The 24600-nt window shown below is 39.3% G+C and overlaps 1 protein-coding gene and 1 long non-coding RNA gene across 9 annotated transcripts; one reads left to right on the top strand and one right to left on the bottom strand.

Annotated features, from left to right (window-relative positions):
* Positions 1-792: 792 nt before the first annotated feature.
* Positions 793-24250, bottom strand: TBC1D31 (TBC1 domain family member 31). 8 transcript variants are annotated; one of them, XM_030234486.2, is made up of 22 exons: positions 24048-24250; positions 21584-21730; positions 20913-21028; positions 18875-19053; positions 16448-16599; positions 15838-15997; positions 15400-15600; positions 14061-14237; positions 13175-13254; positions 12925-13071; positions 12486-12619; positions 11358-11491; positions 10595-10774; positions 9382-9614; positions 8626-8775; positions 7362-7497; positions 6423-6497; positions 4557-4694; positions 3545-3739; positions 2988-3159; positions 1827-1943; positions 793-1142 (listed from the first exon to the last, which is right to left on the bottom strand). In XM_030234486.2, the coding sequence occupies exons 1-22, from the start codon at positions 24122-24124 to the stop codon at positions 1006-1008; spliced, it is 3237 nt and encodes a 1078-aa protein (XP_030090346.1). In that variant the 5' UTR covers positions 24125-24250; the 3' UTR covers positions 793-1005. The 8 variants fall into 8 exon arrangements, with proteins under 8 accessions (XP_030090346.1, XP_030090353.1, XP_030090358.1 ...); XM_030234493.2 differs by having other exon boundaries at positions 2988-3132; XM_030234498.2 differs by having other exon boundaries at positions 4626-4694.
* LOC127059280 (uncharacterized) lies at positions 19770-21821 on the top strand. Its single transcript, XR_007776935.1, has 2 exons — positions 19770-19932; positions 21598-21821. It is a non-coding gene; the product is annotated as an uncharacterized LOC127059280 (long non-coding RNA).
* Positions 24251-24600: the final 350 nt, after the last annotated feature.

The following is a 24600-nucleotide window of genomic DNA, read 5'->3' as shown; positions in this document are numbered from 1 at the left end:
GCCTCTTCTCCACACTCTGCTGAGGGCTGCAATGACATTTCTATGGATCCTGGTTGCTACTCATGTGACTCTTTCTACTTCCAGATGCAGAGGATATTAAGGCAAGGAAAACCAAGTACCTTTGTGCTTTTAGGTTTTCATGTAATTTAACAAGAAGCAGAGAGGCTGTTCCTCGCCCCAGGTGACAAAAAGCTGCTGGATAAAGGTATCATCCTGGGTCTGCCCGGTGCCTCAGCCCCCACGGCCGGCACGACCAGTCCTGCTCCCATAGTACTGCCCCCAAGAGCATCAGCAAAACCCCAGGGGAAGCAGAACAAATTAAGATCCCAGTCCTCATATTTTCACAGGGCCCTGTATCAACACTGTGTGTCACAATTATGGATGATTCATTTTAATTTACTTTGCCCTATTCCCTTTTACTGTAGCACCACATAATGTTCTTGACTTGGGTCAAAAGCATTAGCCATCAGTACCACAAGCACTACGAAGAACAAGGTATTTGTTTAGATCCTCTCTCCCATTCTTATGGAATGAACTTGCTAATATGTGTAACAACTACATGCATCTCCAGCAGCAGGTGCTCCACAACCTCTCTGAGCCTCGGTTTCAGTGTTTGGCTCTCGCTGGAAAGGATTCTTTTCTCTGATTGCAAATTTCCTGCTGCAACTTGTAGAATCCACTGCCACATCACTGACAAAACCAACATTTTTAACAGTGGCTTGTTTCTTCAAGTCAGGGCAGCTACCAAAAAAAAAAAAAAAAGAAGTATACAAATACTGCACATTCAGTAACTTAATGGTAAAAAATGAGTTTATTTTAGAAGTAAAAAATAACAAGAAGGTTACAAACAAAAGACATATTTTCTAGCTAGGATTTTATTCTTATATAAAAATATCTCCAAAAGCCTTTAATAAGTCTATGATCCCTCCTGAATCACACTATACATATTTAGCTTTTCACTGATTAATAAACTGAAAGTGCAGCTAAGGTCCAGAGCAAATCATCTCACGGTGACCACGTTGTAGCTGGGGAAGGAGCTGGAGGGAGCCTGGCTCGGGCCCGTGAGGTGAGCCTTCGTCTGAGCCGCCGCACCTCTGCCATCAGCTCCCGCTCCTGGCGTGCCAGCTCTGCTCGTCTTCTGTCTAAAGACAACCAAGTGCAAGAAACTTAACACTGCAACTAGTGGCTTTCCATAAACACTACAAATGCCTGCTGGAAAACAGACATCTCTGGCAGAGAAATGCTGGTTTTCAGTACCACTGGATGTGAGGCAGTCCTCAGACTGGCAAGAGCAAGTTATTTGAAAGCAGTGCCTCTGTTGGCTACCAGGTCAGATGCTAATGGGGGCTACAGCAGGTCCAGAGGTTCCCATTGCCTGCAGACTTTTGTACATAAGGTGCACTGGAATTGAAACTGCTTTCACTGCCAGAGTAGCTAGGACAGATCAGAGGAAATTAGACTTATTCTTGACTGTAACTCCCAGTCAGATTTTGATGAAAGACAGCTCTACAGCCTCTCAACATTCCCAAATCATAAACAGCTATAAAGACAGGAAAACCATTGGCAAGATGATCAGGTCAGAATGCAACTAAACTAGGCTGAGGTTTACTAGGAGCAATCTCATAACATGACACACTTCAGGCACTTCTTACCTGCGCCATCCCTGGGAGCAAAGACATTTTCTGCAGGTGTGAAAGAGAACACAACAATAAACTGGTTTACTATCCACTAAACACCTACACAACTAATGGCTCAATCCCACAGCTGGGTGTTCCAGCAATGCTCTGAAACTAAATGTGAAAGAGACTCCTAACTTAAAAACTTACTGTGTGGTGATGATGCTAATGTAGACAAATCATGGAGAGAGATGTTTCCAGACCCTGGCACCTGCTGGACTTCCACCCCTCTCTCTGTACACCTGGCCTTTAAACCATGCAGTCTCTCTGTGGGAAATGGAAAGAAGGGTTCTTTGTCAATTAAAAATATTGAAGTTTCTAGTGAATTTTTCTAGCTGGAAGTAAAACAGTTTTTCTCCAGGAAGCAAAGGTAGAACAATCACCCACTCCAGTTAATGGCAAGTATAATTTGCTCAGAATTAGAGGTCAATGTTTCTACTCTTCAGGTCAAAGCTATGCATCACAGCATTTCATTTTAAAGAATTACAGCTCTGTAATTTCATTAATTTCTTAAAATTCCCTTCAAGAAATTACAGCTCTTTAAGAAATTACATGTGCTGTTTTTTGCTATATAATTAATTTTCTGACAAATAGGCCACTAAGATCATATGGAATATGGCTACTCATGCTTGTAGTTTTAGGAGCCACCCATTTTAATTATGCACAGTTGCAAAATACTCCATACTAAGACATTAGGTAAATAAGGACAAAGGCTGAAAAAGTTTGCCCAAAGCAATACTAATCACCTAACCCTAATATTAATCACTAATTTTATGTAAGCCTTGGATGCATGGTGAGGGGTAGGAGAAATACCTGCAAAACACACAAATGCAGCACTTGAGAAGGATGTACTGACAAATTCTGGAAGAACATAAATATGTTGGCGTTTATCTGTTTGGTTTTTTTTAACAAACACTTGGAAAAAGCACTTACTGGTATAGTACTGTATGTCAGTATGATACCACTTCTTGGTATAATACTGTATGTCACAGGACAACAATATTTGACAGAAAATTTCTAATGTATGCAATTTTACAATTGTTTTAAGGTGAGCTAGACCTGTGCTCCTACCAAAAATGCCATTTAAATTGCTGCATTTGATAGGTATCAAACTGAGATTTCTTTCCAAGTCTGGCCTTGGAAAACAGATACATCTGTTTGATGAAAGAATACTGCCAATAAGCACTGATGGAGTGCTTAGTAAAGGAGTTATGCTTAAGTTGATCCCTAATATTGGACAGTTCATTTGTTTTCAGTCATTGAATGCTTCATGCCAACATCCACACACAACTGTGTTATCTACATGCTCACCAAAACAGCCATCTTCCCTCTGCAGCTTCTCAGCCAATTCTAACTCATCATTCATTCTGTCATCTAAGAACTGTTTCCTGTGCCCATCTGCAGCAGCAGCCGCCTTCTGCTCTTCCTCCAGTTGGGCTTTATTCTGTACATCTTCCTGCTGTGCAACAATGATGTTAAATGTCTTCAACAGATGTGTTGCAAGGAAAAAGCAACAAATAGAATCATCTGGATTATTATAGATTACACTTCACCCTAAAATCAAAATATGGTAGTCAGCTGTGTGAAGGTTTCATTTCAAAAAATGTCTCATTCAAACATCTGGAGAAACACAGAAGTCTTGGGTCAGAGAATGAAAATGAGAGGAACTTACAGAAATAGGAATATGCTTTCCTAAGGCTAAAACATCCTTACCAATTCACTCTTGTGCTTCCAGAAACTCCCAGTCGAAACAGAAAAGGAGAATTCTAACAAAATATTTCTCTAATACATTTCAGCTTTCTGCACTCCCTGTTATAGGTGGTTACATTTTTGCCAGGCCCACTTCGAAAAAGAAATTATGCAAATACCTTTTTTTCTTCTGTCTCCCTCAAGGCCTTCAGCAGTTCAGCTTCTTTCACCCTGTTGTCATGCAGGAGCTTGACAATCTCTCTGTAGCGCTTCTCCCGGTCCTGGTCATCGCGCCTGAGTCTCTGCTGCCGTTGCAGCCTCCAGTCAGTGTCAGTGTGCTTCTGCTCAGCTCTGGCTAAATTTTCTTCAGCCACCTAATAAAACACCTTTCTTACCAAAAATTCAGTCTGTTCCAACTGCACAGCCTTACCTACAGACCAGGCATGACAAACGGAGGTGTTCTCCAGGATCCCTATCAGATGTCCCTGCTAGAGCCACTAGCTGCACTAACAGGTGCAGCTGACATAAGATTGATACCTGAATGCCAATACTTTCACCCACATCCATCTGCTTCCAGAAATCAAATGCTGTTTACAAAATTTCAGACCCATATGTTTATTTCTAGACAATACACAAATGCAGATGCCAAGCATATGGGCAGTGGGATAGCTGCAACTATTTTTCCAACTGTGCAGTTACAAGTTCTGAGCTTGAAAATCTGAGCAATTCCTAATGTCAAACTACACACATTCATTACTGAGATCTAGAAGACAGCTTCTACAGCTGAATTTCCTGCCAAGTACTACAACTGAAATCTCCTTTGAGGCTATCTTTTATTTTGTTATGGTTACAAACAAAACATGCTCCTTATCAGGAGGATGACTTGTTTTGAAAAGCACTTTGAGTCTTACATGGTTTCTAAGTTTTGAGAAGTAAAAAAATAAAAGGTTCAGAGAATTTCAATATTTTACAGATGTTTGGACACTTCAGTCAGATTTTTGGAAATCTCAAAACTTTAAACATAGAATCTTAATCTATTAATATAGGTATCTAGAAATTAGATTTCTTTAGAAAATATTTTCATATGGACTTGAACTAGTTAATTACAGTCAAAATACTATTAACCAGTACTACTTGCATAAGTTAGCATATTGACTCCCCAGAACACATGTTAAGATCCAATCATCTTACTGTATGAGCTTTCTGTATTTCTTTATCTATTTCTATCAATCTCTGAACACGTTGGTCTTCCAGATCCACCTTTCTTCGACGGGCTTCCACCTCTTCTTTCATTTCCTTTGTCACTGCCTCTTGGTCTTTGATTAGATGCTGCCAAGCACACAAACAAAAATTATTGTTGCTAAGCTACTAGCTCACATTGGTAATTCCGTCTCTTTAACATTTATTAAAATTTCATTAAACTAGTATTTGAATATATCCACATCTCATCCCACTACATATCATAACTGTCCAAAGAAGTCATAGACCCTGCTGTTTTATCCACTTGGAATTAGATGAAGCATGAGTCATAACAATGGCCTGAGTCATGACAAGGGATGTAATTCCATTCTCCAGATTACTGTGGATAATAAAAGCCGAATTCCAACCTAAATGAACTAGATTCATCATGAAAATATTCTGCAATTTATGGCACATTTTAGCCAAAACCCCAAAATGTTTCATAACTATAAAGTGTGTTTCATGGCGCTGGGGTTTGTAATAAACACATCTTCAGCTTGAATGCAGAGATGATTTGCCAAAGTAGTACAACCCAGCAACAGACCTAGAAACAGCATTTTAGCTTACCACCTTTTCTTCACATTCACCAGGGCACATCTACACAATTTTCTGCAAAAGTTAAAACCCCCTTCCAGGCCTGTAAGAATCTACTGAGCAACTGAGGCAAAGTCAACATCCTTTGAAGCTGGAGTAGGGACCCTTGCTGATGGCAGTGAAACAGTGCTGGGAAAGCCCGTCTGCACAGACTCTTGCGGGCAAACAGAGATCCTCAGCTAGTTAAATAACCTTTCTAGCTACCTTTCTAGCCTAGAGAGGATGATCACTGCAGAGTGATCTCCTTAGAGAGGTGACTTTACATGTACTGGAATACAAATAAGCTTAGCTTGGTTTGTGTTATGTAGCCACAATACAGTTGGCTGTGTATTGAATAAATAAATGCTAACAGAAATTTAGCCAAATCATGCTCAGTATGGATTAGAACAAGTTTATGACCAAAAGCTTTAAAAAACCCAAACATAAACTGACATGTTTCAAAATGAGGGTCCGAAAGCTGGATGTCTACTTCTCCTTTATTCCACTGGACCTACACATACTCAAGATGGGTATATGTAGCTTTGATTTCTAAACACTTAACTGAGTATTTTCAATCAAAATGAGTGTTTCTAAAGCCTTCCACAGGCATCCTTACTTTGCAGTAATTTCTAATAATTATTTATAATAATTAAGTAAAATTAACTTTAAACAGAATTACTGATTAAAGCCATTTATTACTGAATAGCCATATTTCTGAATGAATCAGTCATTTCAGAAAGGAACTGCACATTCCTGATGAACCATCCACTCCTTTTTGCTTAATGAGGTTGTTGGCAACTAGACATTTTTTCATCACCTACATCAATCTGCTATACTGTTCTCTCCAGAAAATGCAGATATGTCTGGATATCACAGATGAAAAGGTGGGAGTTTCTGGATGAGGAACACATTGTTATACACTTCTTATTTACATGTTCCTCACTTCCCTCAAGCAGCTGAGCCCATAACTAAACCCTGTAGCAACCAAATGATACCTCAGCAGAGGAGAAGAATAAAATGGGGAGGATATGACTATTTTCACCCAAAACTGTCCAAAATAACAGTGAATTGTGTTAATGCTTTTATCAAAAGAAGATTTATTCTAAAAAAAATAATTAAGAAAAAAAAAAGACCAGGCCCCCATTTCTCCTCACAAGGTGTGGTTGCATGAACACAATCAAATCCAAGAACTTCAAATGAACAACCATAAAAAAATTGTATTTAGTATAGTTCCCCAATAATTACCTGTTCAAAAAGCTGCTTCTGTGATTCAGGTTCTATATCTCGGAGAGCATTTGTTTCCTGCTGTCTCATAGATGCCTTGTGGAGAAGAGAAACATGTGGAAATACAGTAAAGAAATTCTTCAGCTTTAAAATAACATTATCAAAAAGAATGTCTAAACCCCCATGCCCCTAAGTTCTGGTTATTTTTCTGTCATATGAAGAATGGAAAATACTGCATAACAAAAGCACAAGGCAAGGTGGAGAAGAGGCATAGAAGAGTTTTGCATCCAGCCAAGCTATATTAGGGAAATACTGGTCTTGAACTAATGTTAAAAACCTGCTACATGCAGCTCTGAATCGAGAAAGGAGTCTCTGAAGCCAGAATGCAGTGGAGGACAGTGGGCAGCAGGGGAAGTGGCTGCTTTGCACCTAGCAGAACCTGTGCTAAGCTGGAGCTAAGGAGTGTTATAGTGCCCTGACTGCAGGAACAGCCACCCAGCTGCACTGTGCTCTGCAAAGTGTGTTGCTGAGACACAAGGAATAGCCCTGCAAAGGCTCAGTAAGTGCCCATGAGTTGCAAACCCTTCCATTTTCAGTACCATTCTCATGGCACAACTGCATGCCATGGTGCCCAGGTTAGTGATTCGGAAGCAGAGCCAGGCCTGGCCAGAGGCCACTGTGGAGCCTCTCAGTCAATGGCAGAGTTAATTTGCAATTTGGACATACAGCCCACGGACAGCTGAGAGTTCACTAGTCCTTTAAGGAGCTCATTACATTTTTCAACACTGCCACTAACTGTTAAATAATGCATTTACCACTTCAAGTAGTCCACCTCATGCTAAATATACCTCTGGGCTCACAAATCACAGTGTATCAACTAAAATTTTAGTTATGCCTTTTCCCCTCGTTTATTTTCCCTATTAAATCTTGCAGAAAAGAATAGCTTGAGCAATGCTCAACCTTTCTTGCAATTTCATCATTGAGATGTTTTAGTTCCGTTTGAAGCTGATCTTGCTGGTAGTTCAGAAAACGCCTTCTTGAAGCATCTAAAAGTTGCAGTTCCTTTACTTCCAGTTCTCTTTTCACCACAGCAAGCCTTCAAGGCCAAAATAAACAGAAATAAACAAATAACAAAATAATACTGTATATGTAAAAGGTCAGTACCAAAGAGCACAAACACACAATGCAGTTAGCCATTAATTAGTATGAGCTCATCTCCAGCTTTACAAAGCTTAGGATGGCTGCTTTCTTTCCTGTAAAATGTCCAGTTTTCATTTATGAAATTATTAAATTCACAGACACACATCTTCTAACGGCAATATTTCCAATTAAGCTTTGAAGTCCTGTGCCCTGTTTCTGCTCCACTTTAGTAAGTACCAGTTTAATGTTGCAAGGATCCAAAACTGGAAACTACTCCTTAGAATAACTGCCAGTGTCCTGGTACCTCTTGCTGCACAAAATTAGTCCCAAAGTTTATTTGGTAAATATCAAACTCTTTCAAGGAACAAAACCAGAAACTCAAGGATTAGTTTGTAAATAAAGGCTTGCTGTCCTCTTAAAAAAAAAAAACAAACAACTCAAAAATATGGTGGCTAGGGACATGATTTAGTGGTGAACTTGGCAGTGCTGGGTTAACTGTTAGACTTGATGATCTTAAAGGTAATTTTCATCTTAAATGATTCCATGATTACCTGTAGCTCATCTAAGAAATTATGGAGATGTTGACATTCTCTTAAACCTTCACAACTGCAAAATGTACAAACTTACGGTTCAGCTTCATTACTATCTCTTTGCTTATAAACTGATACACGAAGCAGTTGTTTTTCTAGATCCACTAGAAGTCCAAGACTGCACAGTCACTGATGCTAGAAGTGACTCTTGTATCTGCAGTGCCCACAATGCAAGTCTCAGTGTGCAGACACACAGCAGTTGACTGTTTAACAGACTTCCCAGTCCGAAGGAACCAGAAAAATGGCTGGGAGCTGAGACAAGAATATGAAGTGACTTGACCTCTAATCTGCTGTATTCCCTCCAGGGAGTAAGAGGCGAGGTAGTAATACAACCCAGATCACTTAATTCCCACACCAAAATATGACCCACCAGACCACAGTTATCCCACATTACAATTTATACAAATTAGTGGTTATTTCTCCTTTACTCATGGTTAAAAACGTAATAGCAGGCTACAGCTGCCAGACCCCTAATGCTTCCTGTATTCTAATACCTCTGCCTCTGTTCTGCCAACTTCTCTTCTTCCAGTAGAATTTTTTGTCTCTGTTCATCAGCTTCTTGAAGTAATTTCTGCTTTCGATACCAGGCTTCATCTTCTGCTTTCTGTTGCTGTGCTTTGGCTTCTGATTCATGTGCTAATTGTCTACATGGAAGGAGGTCACATGTTAATCATACAAACCAAATATCAAGAAATTACTTGATTACTTTGAAATTGATGACAGTACTAGCAAAGAACTGCTGAAATGAGATGACATGAAAGAATATGGCATCCCCTTCATAGTGACAAAGTACATGAGGAAGAGCTACCATACTGACTGTTAGAGACAACAGGGCATTACAGATGAGTGCAGGTACTTTCTTCCTCACATTCTTAACAAAACTGGTTTCTAAGGGTGCCTTGACATCATGGTACCCACTGATTTCAATAGCAAGCTAAGAACTCCTGGCCCTTCAAAACTTGAGCCCCATAAGGTCAACAGAGGTTTAGGCTCTGGCTATGAGCTTCCAAGTTCAGTGACTTGTGGCCTAATATATTCTGCTAATTAGCAGACATTTTTTATTTAAGATAAGACTAATGACTTAATGTAAAAACATGTCAGACCAAGTAACTCTCAACCTTTAGCAGCTATTTCAACTCCTTTTTCTGAACTTTCTTATCTCACTTCTCAAGACTACACATTACAACATACAAAGGCAATTATGTCCACCTGTCCTTCCCAGACTGAGACTGTCAATTTCTGACTAATACCTCTCTTGCAAGTATTCAATTTCATCTTGTCTGATCTTCTCCCATTTCTGAGCTTGATAATTCATAACGAACATGGGATATTTATTAAACACAGGGTACTGTCCTTTTGTAAGTGGTGTGAAGTCATCAAGCATATGCTGTGGATGGATATCCAGAGGTGTAGCCTCCATAAGATGATAGGCTTCCTTAATCACAACATTAATGTCCACGTTGTTACGATGATGAAAGAAATACTGTAAGAGACATGCTGCCATTTACATTCTACACAAGATTATGTACTTTTATGTATTTTTACACAAATATAATTTATTTTTAATACGCATATTTGGTAATTATCATGAAAAATAGCAAGATATATATTTCAACAGTTAATTTTAAAAGTTTTTAAAGTTTTCCCTACCAATTCATAAAACATCACCAGCTCAAGTGACTTGAGCCAAGTTTCTTCAAGGTGGGAAAGGATGCTGTGGTTCTTTTCCTTCTTTTCCAATGGCAGCTGTGTAAGGGATTTGGGAAGCTGGGTGTCAATTTAGAGTGTCCAACAGTGACTCCTACCACTGGAAAAACCTGCCTTGACTTTCAGTGTTCAGCCATGAAGCTCAGAAGTTTCTCCTCTTGCAGGACTATTCTTCCTATCAAAGACCTTATCTACCAAGAAAATCTCTAAATGGTCATTATTAAACCTAGCAATAATGTTATCTGCTTGATGTCAGTCAAATTGACTACTCATAAGCACATTTTAGAGGTGGAACCCTTTGTTTGCCTACAGAGATTTTTCATAAGAAAAAGAATCCTCTTCCCGTGGAACATTAAACATAAGGAAACATTTTAATTTAGCTTCAGAGTACATCCAATAATACTGCCTAATTTTGAAAATCTGACAAGAGGATAATGATACAACATCACAGAATTATTGTGCATTTTCTCCAGAGGCAGAAGTCCATTCTAGATCCTCAAAAAAGAGACAGAATTATTTTTTGCTTGATGAACTATTGAAATTTTAAAAATGGCCTTTAGGCCATTAGAAAGCTTATGAAAGCTTTTAAAATTCTCCTTGCATGAAACTGCAGGAAACTGCTCAGTTTTACTCATTTATTGTGTATTTGTCAGGTACCAGATATTAATTTGGAAATAGATCTCCTTGTAACCTAACAAAGACACAATGTTTTATACATCTTTTCCACACAATTGACTTAATATGAAAAATGTTTACCTCAAAATCTGCTGCTTGATTACAGTGGAGCAAGGGAGCTCTGGAACATATAACATAGGCAACGACAATCATTAGAAAGTATGAAGGATGGTTGGAGAAAATATTGTCGAAGGCTTTCAGCCATTCTTCTCTTGTTAGAACCTCAGATAATAGTGTTTCCAGGAGAGGCCAAGCATAAACCTTAATTATTTGGGAAAATTGACAAAATAATCCATTAGTACAATTTTACAATTCCTTTTCAAGAAACAATGTGATTTTTCTTGCCTTAGATACCAAGAATCTAGTAATTTATGAAAAAGGAAATAAACAGGACATTTCAAGATAAGTTTCCCTACCTACTCTAAACATTCAAAGTTAATCTGGAGTGGTTACAAATACATTTCTTATTTCACTGGATGTCTAAATGTTCTGTTTAGATTTGTGAAGCTAAAATCATCCCTAATGATAAACAGAGATTAGAAAATTAATTCATCACACTTATGTCCATGTTAAAAAAAGGTACATTTATAATTTGATGAGTAGATTTTTAAGCAATGTGGACTTGAAAGCAAAGAACTTCTAAAGAACTGAAGTTCATATGCATACATATGATCACGGACAAGGAAAAACAACAGGAAATCAATGATATATTCTTTACACTCCCACATAATTCACTGTTTTTAATGAAAACTCCCTCACACTAGAAACACATAAAAATAAAATAACAGTGCACTATTATTCACTGTAGTATATTTTTGTATTCAAAAGCTGTCTAGACTATTACCTGTGAAGTCACATTGTATTTTGTTAAATGCTGAAGTAGTTCTTTGTCATGATGTGCCAAAACATTTTCCATCATACCAAGGACATTAACTGGAGGATTGGGAAAATACTCAAACCAGTGCTGGCAAAAATTAACTGAAAGAGAACAAGAAGCTGAACAAAATCCCCTGTAATCCAGAGCAAAAGACTCATGACAACCTTGAAGTTGGGTTATCAAGCTGATGCATTAAGATTGCTTCAGGCAGCAAAACCCATTTAAGATCTCTTCTCTTTCCAAGTATTCCTAAACTATTCCCATAGTACCCTGCTCCTCCAGCTGCACTGGCATGGGATTTTGTGTCAGTACACTGTGAATCAGACTGAAGAACTATCTGGCTCAAATACAAAGTGAAAAAAAATCTGTAAGCTGTGGGACTAAGGCATGGGAGGCAGATGGGAATACTTAAATCAGTGTTTCTGTCTCACAAAACTACAGCCTGGATCAAGTAATTTTTAACATACTAAGAATAATTTCTGTAAACTTGGATACTTATTCACCAACAGCATGTGGTTATAAAGTGGGTATGTATGCTTGGCAGCACAAATCTTCTGTAGATTTAGTAGCAGCTGCCACAACTAATTTAAGTGTAAAGCACTTTAATTTAGAATGTTTCTTCAGAAGACTGCCACAGCCAGTGTTCAGACAAACGTCTAGTTTTGAGTTACCACATGCTCAAGACAACTAAACAGTTTAGTTGACAGAGATCATTCAAACCTTGAAAGAGATCATTCCCTGTTGGTTGGGAGCAGGTGACAGGTGGGGTGGGTGGCTGTGACTACTTTTCCCATGTCTCAGAGACTTAATTATTATGATATAATTACACTAGATACATATGGGTTTGCAAATGCTAGATACATTTCAATTAGACTTGACAAACACTGTTAAAGCTGCTAACTTTTTGCTAGAAACACTGCAAAAGGAAGTCTCATATTTTGAGGTTTTTGTTTTAAGCTCCATATTAATTCCTGGTAACACCATGGTGACCTATAAATAAGAAAATACCTTATTCATTTCAGCAGGAAAAGCTCTTTTGCTTTGGAAGGCTTAAACATGTTGAAGCAAATCTGAATTTTTAAAATCACTGCTTACCTACTACTGTAGCAACAACTTCAAAGCAGATCAGCTGGTTGTTCTGGAATAATTTTACAAATGGGAATGCTAGCAAAGGTATGTAAGGTGTCTCAGCAAAGATAGCAGACCAGTGAGCTAGAGCTGACAAGGTCCTGTACACAGAGGCAAACAAAAAAACATGGTGTAGAAAACATTGATCCAAAACCAAACAAAAATATAGCATGTATTTTACAACCACAACATAGAAAGATTGTGAACTTCAAGACAGATGCAGGATTGTATGAGTTACCAAAACAAAACTGCATGAGGGCACTACTATGTCATTTTAGAATTTTTTTACAGCTGCTTCCAGCTACTGCATACAGTATATGCAGCTTCCTGCTACTGCATAATTTCAGATGACTATATGAAAATAAAAATCTGTAATATTTTAAATAAATACAAATATATATTTTACCTCTGTAGAACTCTCAGCAGTTTCCCACTTTTGATAGGATACTCTTTCTGAATATTTACAAATGCACTGTGGATTCCCCTATCTATCAGGCTACTGAATGCCAAGTGGTTTTCAGGAAGTTGTAATAAGGAACGCCAAACAAACATCCTGCAATTAAAATGCAGCCTTAGTCAAGGAAATTCTTTTTCATAGGCCAGTAAACACAAGCAATTTTATTTTGTGCAAGTATGAACATGCACACAAAAAACACCTGTACTTAGCTGGATATTCTCCAAATCCTTTCAATAAGGCCTGCAGACGTTTCTTGTTTAATCCACCTGGTAATTCATTCTACAAAATAGGAGATCAACAATAAATGTAACCATTTTCTCTTTCTTTGCACTCTAAACGATGAGAGTGGCTAAATATAGAAGTTTACCACATAGTGTCAAAGAAAAAAATCAAACATGTATTGCTGTCTGCTACATAGTCCTAGGTACTTCAACAACAACAAAAAGGTAATTCAATCATCATTTATTGTCTCCTGAACTCAAAGAACAGCTGCCATTGATTTCAATCAGAAGCAGATCAAACCCAAACTGACGGAACTATGTACATGCAGCATATAGCAAACCATATGCATATAGCAAACCATAAAGAATATTAACATAAGAAATAGATCATATGGTGACACATAAGCAGAAGAATATATATATATATATATATATATCTACACACACACAAAAGGCACAAAATAAAGACAGAGAGAGAAAATGGCACCGTGATGACAGAATAAATGTAATAGTAATTCATCTTCTAAATAATTAAGAAAAAAAGGAAATGGATTCTAGGCAGACATTTTAGATGTGCCAGTTGGCTTTCTGCAGGGAAGTAGATCAGATCTAGCAAATACCAAATGTGTCACAAGTTGCCTGAACAACTGCAGAGGTACCCCAGACTGGAGGCAGCTCTGGCTGTGTCACATACTGTAGGAGTAAAGGCTAAATAGAGAGAGAAAATGGTACTAAAATTTCCTTAATCCCTGCTCTGCTCAAACATCCAAGTGCTTCAGTGCCTGAATTTATTTTTTAAAGCAAATGGCAATGAAATATAAACACTGCAGACTGAAGGACAAAATATTTGCAATTTCTTCCTACCTCTTTATTTTCAAGTGATGTATTTTCTTGCAGTTTTAGCATTCTGCTTTGAATTTTGCTTTGTTTGGATTTCCATGGCCCCTTTGACCTTCCTGAAGTCACTTTTGTGATCAGTTTATTGGCCTCTGATGTGTACTTGGGCCCATCTTCTACAACTTTGAATGTGAATGGTGGAGGCTAGTATTAAGTGAAAATAGCTTGGTTAAAAACTTGTAATACAGATTACACAGAAATATAATTTGTTGTTTATTTTATATGCTACATTTTTGAGTATGATGGCCATAAAAAGAAGACTAGAACCACATTTATACTATAAATAAACAGATATAGATTGTATACTCCTGGAAAAGGATGCCCACAAATAAAACTGCTCTAACTATGGGAAGGTTTATGTAGCTTTCAAGCTAACTCAAACATCATGTTATTTCCTTGCTTAGCAAACAGTAAAAATATAATTGAGATACTATAGATATGTATCATGTACTGTTCAGGTTATTTACTTTAGTGTGTTTCTCAATGTCATTAAAATATTTTGCATTTCTATAGCACCAGTTAAAAGAATACAGAACACCTTTACAAACTTTAATTAGTCTTCAGTGTCAGACAGGTATTAATTAATTCAATGCTGGAGATTGTGAAAGCAAGTGACAAAGTGGATATCCCAGTTCATGTCAAACCGTCAGCAAAAGTGCAGATGGAATGCGTGTGACATCTTTACACATCCTTCCTCAGCTCCAGCTCCATCATTATCCAGAGCTGGTTACTGTTTACTTCAAAGACATGGTGATTAAAGATATATGGAATTCTGTATTTAGAAACCTGACTCCCATTAATAAATTAATATAATAAAATAAGAAGTGGTACTTAGAATGTTTGTTATTTAGGAAGGATTAGGAGTGTATGATTGTGCCGTAAATGATGGGTGCTGGTATCCAATAACACGGTAAGAAGAACAAAATCACAGTAACAAAAACACCATTCATGCCCACAGTTTAAGAGAGCATTAGTTGCAAAATATTTCCTGTAGGAAATGGAACAGAAGAGGCACAATTATTCTGTTTCCATCTCCTCCAAAACACCATTACATAAAGAAATTGATGCACACAAATTGCTATAGAAAGAAATACCATCTCCCCCTTCCAACACTATACATACCTTAAAAACACCAAGTTACCTGACAGGCTGGAGGAACTATGAAGGAAACAGTACAAATCACTTTTTCTTGATTTGTATTGTTAAATATGGCACCTCTGCAAACTACTGCTCATGCAGTCTGCTTATGCAGACAAATATCTTTAAGAGGACTTACTACTGTTTTAAGAAATGTAAAATACTCTACCTTATTTCCTTCTTGAGTCAAAGCTTGGACACTGTATATGTTAAGGCTTCCATTTTCCATTACTGAGGCAATATATTGTCCATTTGGGCTAATCACAGCTGTACTAATTCCCTCTTCAGGACTCCCAATGTCAAAAAGAAGTTTGCATGTTTCTATATTGATAAATCTCATAATATTATCTTGACTTAACACTCCAAGGACCTTCAAATTAAAAGGATTCAACCATTAATACTGCCAATGTAAAACAAAGTGAAATACCTAGAATACCCAATTCAGCAACAACATTCCATTAAGCTAAAGGAGCAAAGATTCAGCACAGTAACTTTCCTTCTGTATCGTATACCCCTATATCCCCAGAGCCCCCCAAAAGACCTCCAAGTATAGGTGTTGAATCCACTACCCAAATACTCCTGTCTTAAGCTTTATGAAAAAACTGACCTGATTGGAGCCCCCATCAAAACTGTCAGGGAGGAATTCCAGGTGACGGACAGCTCGCACTTTCTCTGGCATCTGGATTATTCTTATCAACTGCTTTAATTCCAAACACCATAAGTGAAGATGATTTGATTTCCCACCAGCTACCAAAGTCCGACCATCCCTGCATCACAGGGAAAGCTTCCATCAGCACACTATAATTTAAATTGGTCTTAGCTCAAAAGAGAGATTGTTCATTTTGTTCTATGCCCTCAATTCACTTTTGAATCAGCCATTATTCCTGTGATACTCTCCTGAAAGAATAAAATAGCTCCTAAAATAAAATTTGCTTTAGTAAAGGATACGATATTATCCTTAAAAGATTTTATAAAATAAAGTTTAAACCTTATTTTAGTGGTCACTAAAAATCAACTTAATTTATTTCAACTGTTATGGGACTATAATAAAAACTGCTACTGATCCTTGCTGAAAATTTCAGTCACAGCTGAGTTCAAAAGCTTATCATAGTAGATAGCTCAATACTTCCACAAAACATTACAATTAAAGAAAGAGAACCTGCTTAAAACCATATTTTTTATAGTCTGCCTTTAGAATGTTTAAAATAGCAATTTACCTGGTAACAGCAAACACCTTATAAAATAATACAGAACCTTCTACAGGAGGTGACAACTGGTATTTACAGTGAAGAGTATCGAATTCCCATGCAAAAACAGAATTATCTTTGAAACAGCTGAGAATGGTGTTACTCAATGGAAGAAAAAAAACCTGGAAGAATATGGAAAAGAAAAAAAAAATGGGATGTTGTCAAAGAAGTACATTTTAAATTACCAAAGTGCATGGCAAAAATAAAACATGGCAGGTGTGGCTATTACTGTGACAGCCTAGAGAAGAGTAGGTGTGCTCTCCTTGCACTGGTTAAAACGTGTTGTACCCTTTGCTAAGCCAGTTTAACTCACTGAAATATCTGTTAAATTTTATCTGTCTTGTTTTTATGACTGTTAAACGTTATTGTTTCCGATGAGTGCAGCAAGGACGCAATATAAATGCTGGGGACATCACTGTCAGAGATTAAGTCAGTGCGACAAAGTTTGTAGTTTTGGTGTGAATGATCTCTTGGGGCCTTGAAAATCTGGAAATATGGATATGTGGGCTGGGTTTCATCTTAGTAACTGAAAATTGGACATTCAGGCCAAATGAGTCACTTGACAGCGAGCAAAAGTAACCTGTGGGGAAAAGAGTTGTCTCAGTAATTTATCTTCAGTCAGACTGAGCTGTCTGTCCTCCTTCAGGGTCCCTGAGGAAGACTAGAGAAGCATTGAGAGCAGATGAATTTTGGTAAACTGGAGTACCAAATAGTTGCTAATTTTCTACTTTGCCATAGAAAAATACCACAGGATGGTCACAAGCAGCTGTTGAATAAACAGTGATGCTTTGGAAATGATCATTATAGATATATTGTATTCTCATCTGTCTCACCTGCTGTATGTTCACTCTGCCCCTCAGTCTCCATATTTTTTAATTAGCTTTGCCCCATACCAACCTAACAGAAGGTGTATGCTGGAGTGCAACTGGGCTTAAGAGGCATCAAAAAGCACACAAGATGGGTGACACTGCTACTGTGGCTCAGAAAGCAAGCAAGAATCCAGCTTTCCACAGTGAGTGGCAAGCCTGTGGTCTAATAATAAATCTGAACTTCAGTAAAGAATGCATTTACCTGTATGTCTTAGACTGTGGAATGAGAATAAATACCATTATTCTAAAGACAGGAAAATGAAATCTAGATCATTTGCATAATGTCCTATAAGAAATGGTAGCACCAAAGAAAGCAGACTCCTGATTCCCAAATGTGATCTATTAATTCCATTATTATCGCTACTGTTTGGCTTTAAAAGTTGTTTCCATACTGCAACATCCTCATCCTACCAAATTCCAGGAACCACTTACCAATAAGAAGTCTCTACACATAGCCTACACAAAGAAAGAAACATACTGAGCACTAGAAAAATCTCCACTAGAGAAATGCATCCATCTTTGGAGGAAAGATGTTATAATTATTTTAGCAACATGCGCTACACAACAGTTTTAATAAAACAAACAAACAAAAATTTATGGATGATCTTTCCCAGTAATTGCTAGGTGACTATTTTAAGCTGACAGAATTTCTGCCTGACCCAGAACTGGGTGAGGACACTCAAATGAATAGCCTTGTTCTCTGCAAAAGCAGCACGGCTTTTTAGTGGCCAGCCTGACGAGAAGTTTGGTTTGAAGTGGTGTTTGTCAGACTATTCACTGCAGGGCAGCACGTGTGCAAGCCATGCTCAGGCACTGGGTCAGGACTTTCTGTAGTACTTAGACCAAAGTGTGACATTTGGTGGCGCAGGCAGACCTGTTAAAATAGTGTAATGCTAAGGGAGACCTACTTAAACCACTCCCTGACACAAACATGTCATCCTTCTCATCCTGTGCAGTTCCAATGTGTCTGTGCAGCAAACAGAATCAAAGAAACCACGAGGCTGAGAAGCAGTGATTTCTTTTTGCTGAGTTCCTTTTCAGCCTTGTTCATTCCCACATTCAGTGCTCTGCATGCACAGACATAAGAGCTTTGGAATAAGAAGCTGAATGAGGCAGGTGATGGTGACTGTTTGAAGTTACCATTATGAAACCAAAACTGTTTTTTTAACAACACCCTTAAATCCTACTACCATGCAGGTTGGAATCAATCTACACAGGTCCTCTGAGCCCACCCTAGGCAAGGTCAACCTAGAAGATGGTTCTGACTTCCAAGTTAAATTGGGTTAGTCATATCCAAGGAAGTTTTGAGTATCTCTAAAGATGGAAGTTCCTTAAAAGTTCCCAGGAGATCTTTGCAACTACTGAGTCATTATTTCAGTGGTCTGGGTGATTTGATGGGAAGAATGCTAAGATGAGATGCCCAAAGATTTTAAAATCTTCACTATTCACAAGTAATGGGATTTTAATATGTGATGTTGTACCTACTGTGGTGTGCTTGTTCACCCTTTAGCTGTTGCTCTTTACTCACCTTTTGTATACCCACAGACTGACGAACATTCAGCTTTCTTATTCTTTGAAAGGTGTCCAAGTCCCACAGTTGAGCTGTATCAGTGGAAGTAGTGATGGCATACTTGCCTGAGCCATGGACAGAGATGGAAGACACAGAAGATTCATGGCCTCTCATCCAACTAACTAGCTCCTGGGTTCCTGCAGAAGTTGATGAAAAAGATATGAGAGTCATTCAAAGTGGAACAACTACTACTTTAGTCTTTATTGTCAACACTATGCTGTGAGAGATTTTTAAGCATAACTAGTACATAACCATTTGCCATCACAGCCCAACACACAAGAAACAAAGGTATCAGTCTTCACATAGGTATTATACCTTAGAGGACATCCTTCTCCTCATCTCCAAATAACATTTTACAAGTTATGCTCAGTTCTGCACAGAAAGCCAACTTGCACAGACTTGATTCATTTAGCCTAAAAATCAATCTTAAAAAGCCATAAACAATGTGATCAGTTAAGTTCAGCATGCCTCACAGAATATCTGATGTGAACACCCACAGAAGCTGTGACTGAATGTTCTAGTTAGAATTCTGCACTTGTTTTTACTTGTGGACAGAATGTGTGAATGATTACACAACTATTTACAGGTGCAAAGAAAAAAGGTTTAATGACAACAGGTTATGACTACAAAAAGGCAGAGTCAGAAAGAACCAGCTCATTAAGTCTTTTCAAACCTTCAACAGTTTTATGCTGTGCAGTGCATTCTAAGGAAATGGTTCCTCTGACTACAATGTCTCCCACTTGTGACTGCATGACCACTAATCTTCCCTCAGCAACCAACCTGCACTCACGGCAATTACACTGTTTACATTGGGTGGTTTGCCTGGCAGCCCATGGAGTGGTTCCAGCTACTGCTGTGGCATCAAAGATAGGAAATGGCTATAAAGCAGCTCATAAAGACTAACAGTCAAACTTTCTGCTGTGCTCACAGACAATGGAGTGCTTAAAACTATCATCACCTGAGAAGTGACATGGGATTAGAGAGTGTCTTCTAAAGAAGGGCATGGAGCCCATGAGGTAAGTAAGGACTGTCTAATACCCTAAGGAACTGCAGTGATTTAGGTGAGTACCATTCACATTTTAGAACATTCTACAGTATGACTTGATATCTGGAAACAGCACCACATGAACATGCAGTACTCTCTGGAGTAATAATGTACTCTCTGAGTGCAACCAAATATCTAAGTTTGGTCTTGCTGTTGTTGAAAGGAAGAGAAAGAGTGCAGAAGATTTCAGACCTTAACTCTGACTCTTCCTCTATTTTGAGGAACATTGTGCTACATTAAAATCTTCACAGATAATCTCAAGCCCTAAAACTGCAGATAAGTGATTCCTACAGCTTTTTAAAAATATTTAAATCCAGATAATAATTGGATATAATGGAGACATTACAAATGCATTTCCTGATAGGTAAAGAATAATTTATGAAGAATGAATTGTCACTGCCCTTCACCATTTAACTTCTAATCGAGACAGAGACATACAACTGTATTGTTAATTTTTAATATTGCTTTCAATAAGGATATAGAATTACTTGGATACTCCAAAGTATTGACATTTCTTTTAGTGTACATTGTCACTTTGTTAAAACATTTTACTGTAAATATAGTCAAGAATTTGTTCAGTTGCAAACTAACATACTGTCAACTGGTTTTGGCTTTATTTTAATACAGTACCTCATTCTAAGTAAACATATTAAAAATTGCTTAAAAAAAAAAAGGTAACATACCTAACTACAATCCTGTGGTGGACTTCAGTTAAACAAATGCCTGTGTGACTCAGTGAGAATAAAGAACTTTGCAAAGGGGTCATTTAGGTTCATTTACCCAAGGACTACAACTAACATGGGCCCAAACTTTTCTTTCTAGACAGATGGCATGAAATACATAGTATAATTTCCATAAAACAAACTATCAAAAAATTTAAGATCAAAACTAAAATTATATAAGTTTTCATGCCAATACAGATAGCATTTAAGCCTTGAAACTTCTCCTTACCTGTATCAAAGCACTTAACAGAATAATCTGCCAAAGCCACGAGGAACTCTGTCTTTCTGCGAAGATTAAATGCCAAAGCAGTGCAAGCCTGCATTGTTCTCTGAACAAGGTTGAACCTATTTAAAAGTACACATTCTCATTGTGTTAGGAAACTTGGGTTCATTTAATGTCAAGTGAAGTAATAATTTAATTGGTTTCAATATATTACACAGAAAAAAAAAATCAACTCTGTAGAAGGGAGTAAGGAAATAATATTCAATTATAATAGATCGAAAAATCAGTGCTAGTATTTTAAAACTCAGTAGTAAAATGCTGAAAGACTGGTTGATGTATTTCTGCAAATGAAAACACTAGGTCTAATCTACTGTAATTTGAGGCTCACTCTTTGATCTGTACTGTCCCAAGAATAACTTCTGGTGGTAGCCCTTTAAGTTCTATGGCATTGCTATTCTTTTTACAGTTGCAAGCCTCTGATCTTTTTGAGCAACTTAACTAATGAAATAACATTTAGGGAGCCTACACAAGACACTGGGTTGAAGTTTCAGCCCTGAGCAAATGATTACCTATTTAAAACTATCCAGTTAAAACCTGACCTGTCCAGACAAGTTCCGCACCCCTGAATGCTATGGATGTCTCAGACAATTAAAAAGTCTTGACAGAAATATTCTTACCTGTTCCCATTCAGGTCAAAAACATATATATTCCCTTGGCGGTCTCCAGCAAGGAGAGAATCCCCAGAATTGTCAAAAGCCACATTCAGAAAATGTATTGTCTTTGAATGGTACCCTTGGACACTGTGAAGAATGTTCACTATAACTCTGTGAAGAAAGCCAGCAAAACAGTCATGCTTAGAATAATTTTATTACCATTTATATCTGTAAGACAAAGGATTAAAATGTTTCTATCTTATGATTTTACATGTTCTATGAAAAATCTCCCATGAAACCCATGTATTTCTAATATTAAAAATACACTGCAAAGGAAGTAATTCACTGGGTTGGAAGGTCGGTAGGAGGCATGTAAAGCAGATGGGGGAAATTCACCATTCACAATCCTTTTGTGTGGTTCCTGGTTACCCGATTTCCATTATTAATGGATAACACTAATATCCTGATGTATCTGAAATCCAACACTCAGCAAGGAACCCGGCTCATCATTACCACTGCAAAGAAATGTTCTAGAAAACTGAGAAGCTGTGCATTACTGTAAGAAACCATCTCTTTAGATGTGGAGAAAACCAGTTTTAATATCACTTCTTTTCACAGTCTTCAAAAGTATTAGGATTGTTAAGCTTGGAAAAGAGAAGGCTCTGAGGTGACCTAATTGTGGCCTTCCAGTACCTGAAAGGAGCCTACAAGAAAGGTGGAGAGAGACTTTTTACAATGGCCTGGAATGACAGGACAAGGATTAATGGCTTCAAACTGAAAGACAGTAGGTGTACATTAGACATTAAGAAAAAATTCTTTACTGTGAGGGTGGTCAGACAACCAGGCTCCCTAGAGTTCTGGATGCTCCATCCCTGGAAGTGCTCAAGGCCAGGTTGGATGGTGCCCTGAGCAGCCTAGTGGTCTAGTGGAAGGTGTCCTGGCCCATGGCAGGGGGGTTGGAAGTGGGTGATCTTGAGGCCCCTTGCACTCCAAACCATTCTATGACTCTATGAAGAAAGCCTTATTTATTACTATTCACCTGAGCTATTATAGAACAAAAGTTTCCTATTTTCCACTTCTATCCTTGTATGGTGCTGTCCACATAAAACAGAGCCAGATCCAGAAATGTGCAGAATAAGCTGTAAGAAGGGTTTTCCAGGAAGCAGGAGATGGAGATTTGGAAGATCTGCTATTCCTGGATTTATTGCCCAACACTGAACAAGACAGTCATTTTGTATTATCACTTGGATGTGAATTCACAGTAAAGCTAAACGCCAAAACTGTGGCAGATATTGGCAGGCTGATTAAAGACTGCAGAGCACTTGCAGAATGCTCTGACCATGGTTATATGAGATGCTGATAGCTCTGAGACACAGAATATGCTACCCAGCACCTTCCTGGGGCTATGGGGGTTTGTTACAAAATCCAAGTGAACACAAGAAGAAGGTCACACAGTGGTGGTGCAGACTAGAGATAAAACTAATTGCACCTCACTGTTAAGCCCATTCTTTTCTTCAATAAAAGGGCCGTAAAAATGACATTAGAAAGATAAAATATTTTAAAGTATAATTGCAATTTAGTGATGCTTGTGTGGGGTTATGACAATTAAGACCCTAACAAATGAAGAATGACTTCTGCTTCTAAAACCACCCTGAAACACAAGTACTTATCACTGCAGTTACACCACCTCCCAAGACCTTTTCAACGTCACTCTCTGCCTTTCAAGTTTCCCTGCAACTGAACTAAGCCAGGAGAACACAGGAGTTCACAGGGCTGCCTCCAGAGTCCCCCAGGACAGAGGCACCCAAAGCAGCATTTGTGCTGCTGCTCTTCAGCTTCGATCAGGCAGTATTTATACAGCATACCACACTGCGATAAATCTCCTGGAACTTTCCCATGGCATTTTATTCAATACACCTAAACCAGGGTAAGTGCCCAGCCAAGCTGAGCAGCCTGAGCTCGGGGGTTTCACAGCCTCCTTGGGGTCCCGCTCCGCCTTCAGGAGCGCATCTCATTAATGCCTGCAAGTATCGCAAGGGCGGGTGCCAAGAGGATCGGTGCCAGACTCTTTTCCGTAGTGCCCAGCGACAGGACGAGGAGGAATGGCCTTAAACTAAAGTACCAAAGTTTCACCTCAACAGGAGGAAGAACTTCACGTTGAGGATGGCAGGGCACTGAACAGGCTGCCCAGGAAGGTCGTGGAGTGTCCCTCTTTGGAGACATTCCAAGCCCACCGGGACGCGCTCCTACGTAACCTGCTCTAGGTGACCCTGCTTTGGCAGCGGGCTTGGACTGGATGATCTCCGGAGGCCCCTTCCAACCGCAGCGATTCTGTAACGCGAGGAGAACGTGCTCCTTTCGTTATCTGACCGGGTATCCCCGGGCTGCCCCTTCAACCACCCTGCAGAGGCTCAGGTGGGCCCGGGCCGGCCCCGCCCCGTTCGCCGCTCCTCTCGGGCAGCCGCTCCCCCCGGTCCGGCCCCGTTACCCCCGCGGTGCGGCCGCCCCCGCCCTGCGGGTCCAGATGGGCCCGCGCCGCCGCTCGCCCAGATCGCAGCGCTCCATCCCCGCCCGGCGCCGCCGCTCCCGCGCTGCCCTCAGAGCTCCGCCCACGCTCCACGCCGGGGGGCGCCGCTCGCGTGGTACAGCCCGCTCCCGCTTCACCAATGGGGAAAGGAGCCGGAAGGGTGGAGAGCGCTCCCCCCAATATATCGGGGAATGGAACCGCTCCAACTGCGGCCTCACGGGCTGCTGGGAGTTGTAGTTTTCCTCGCGGACGTCGCGAGGCGACCGAGGCGGGGAGGGAGAGCGGAGTGCGGCCAGCGCCGGGCAATGAAGTAAAAACGAGTGAAAACGTCTCGTCCCCACAGGCAAGTGTGTTTATAACGCAGTGCAATAGATCACTCGGAACGTGGCTGTTTTGCAGCCTGTCGCAGGCACAGGACTTGCTGCCGGTTCCCTCCTGTTGCCCGTGCCCCCGCATTACAAGCGCGTCTCCGCGAAGGGAACGCCGCCTGACCCGACAGCTCCGTCGCCCACCA

This window comes from Serinus canaria, chromosome 2, assembly GCF_022539315.1.
Source record: "Serinus canaria isolate serCan28SL12 chromosome 2, serCan2020, whole genome shotgun sequence".
NCBI classification, from domain to species: domain Eukaryota; kingdom Metazoa; phylum Chordata; class Aves; order Passeriformes; family Fringillidae; genus Serinus; species Serinus canaria.
Note: the sequence above shows the minus strand (reverse complement) of the source record. Positions and strands in the feature narration are given on the sequence as shown.

Coding starts and splice junctions, on each gene's coding strand:
- TBC1D31 (XM_030234486.2), bottom strand. CDS start 24,124: ATGGAGCGCTGCGATCTGGGCGAGCGGCGGCGCGGGCCCATCTGGACC. Junction 14,238..15,399: donor TGACTCAAGAAGGAAATAAG/GTAGAGTATTTT, acceptor ACTTAATACTAG/CCTCCACCATTCACATTCAA. Junction 1,944..2,987: donor GAGGGAAGATGGCTGTTTTG/GTGAGCATGTAG, acceptor CATTTCCCACAG/AGAGACTGCATGGTTTAAAG.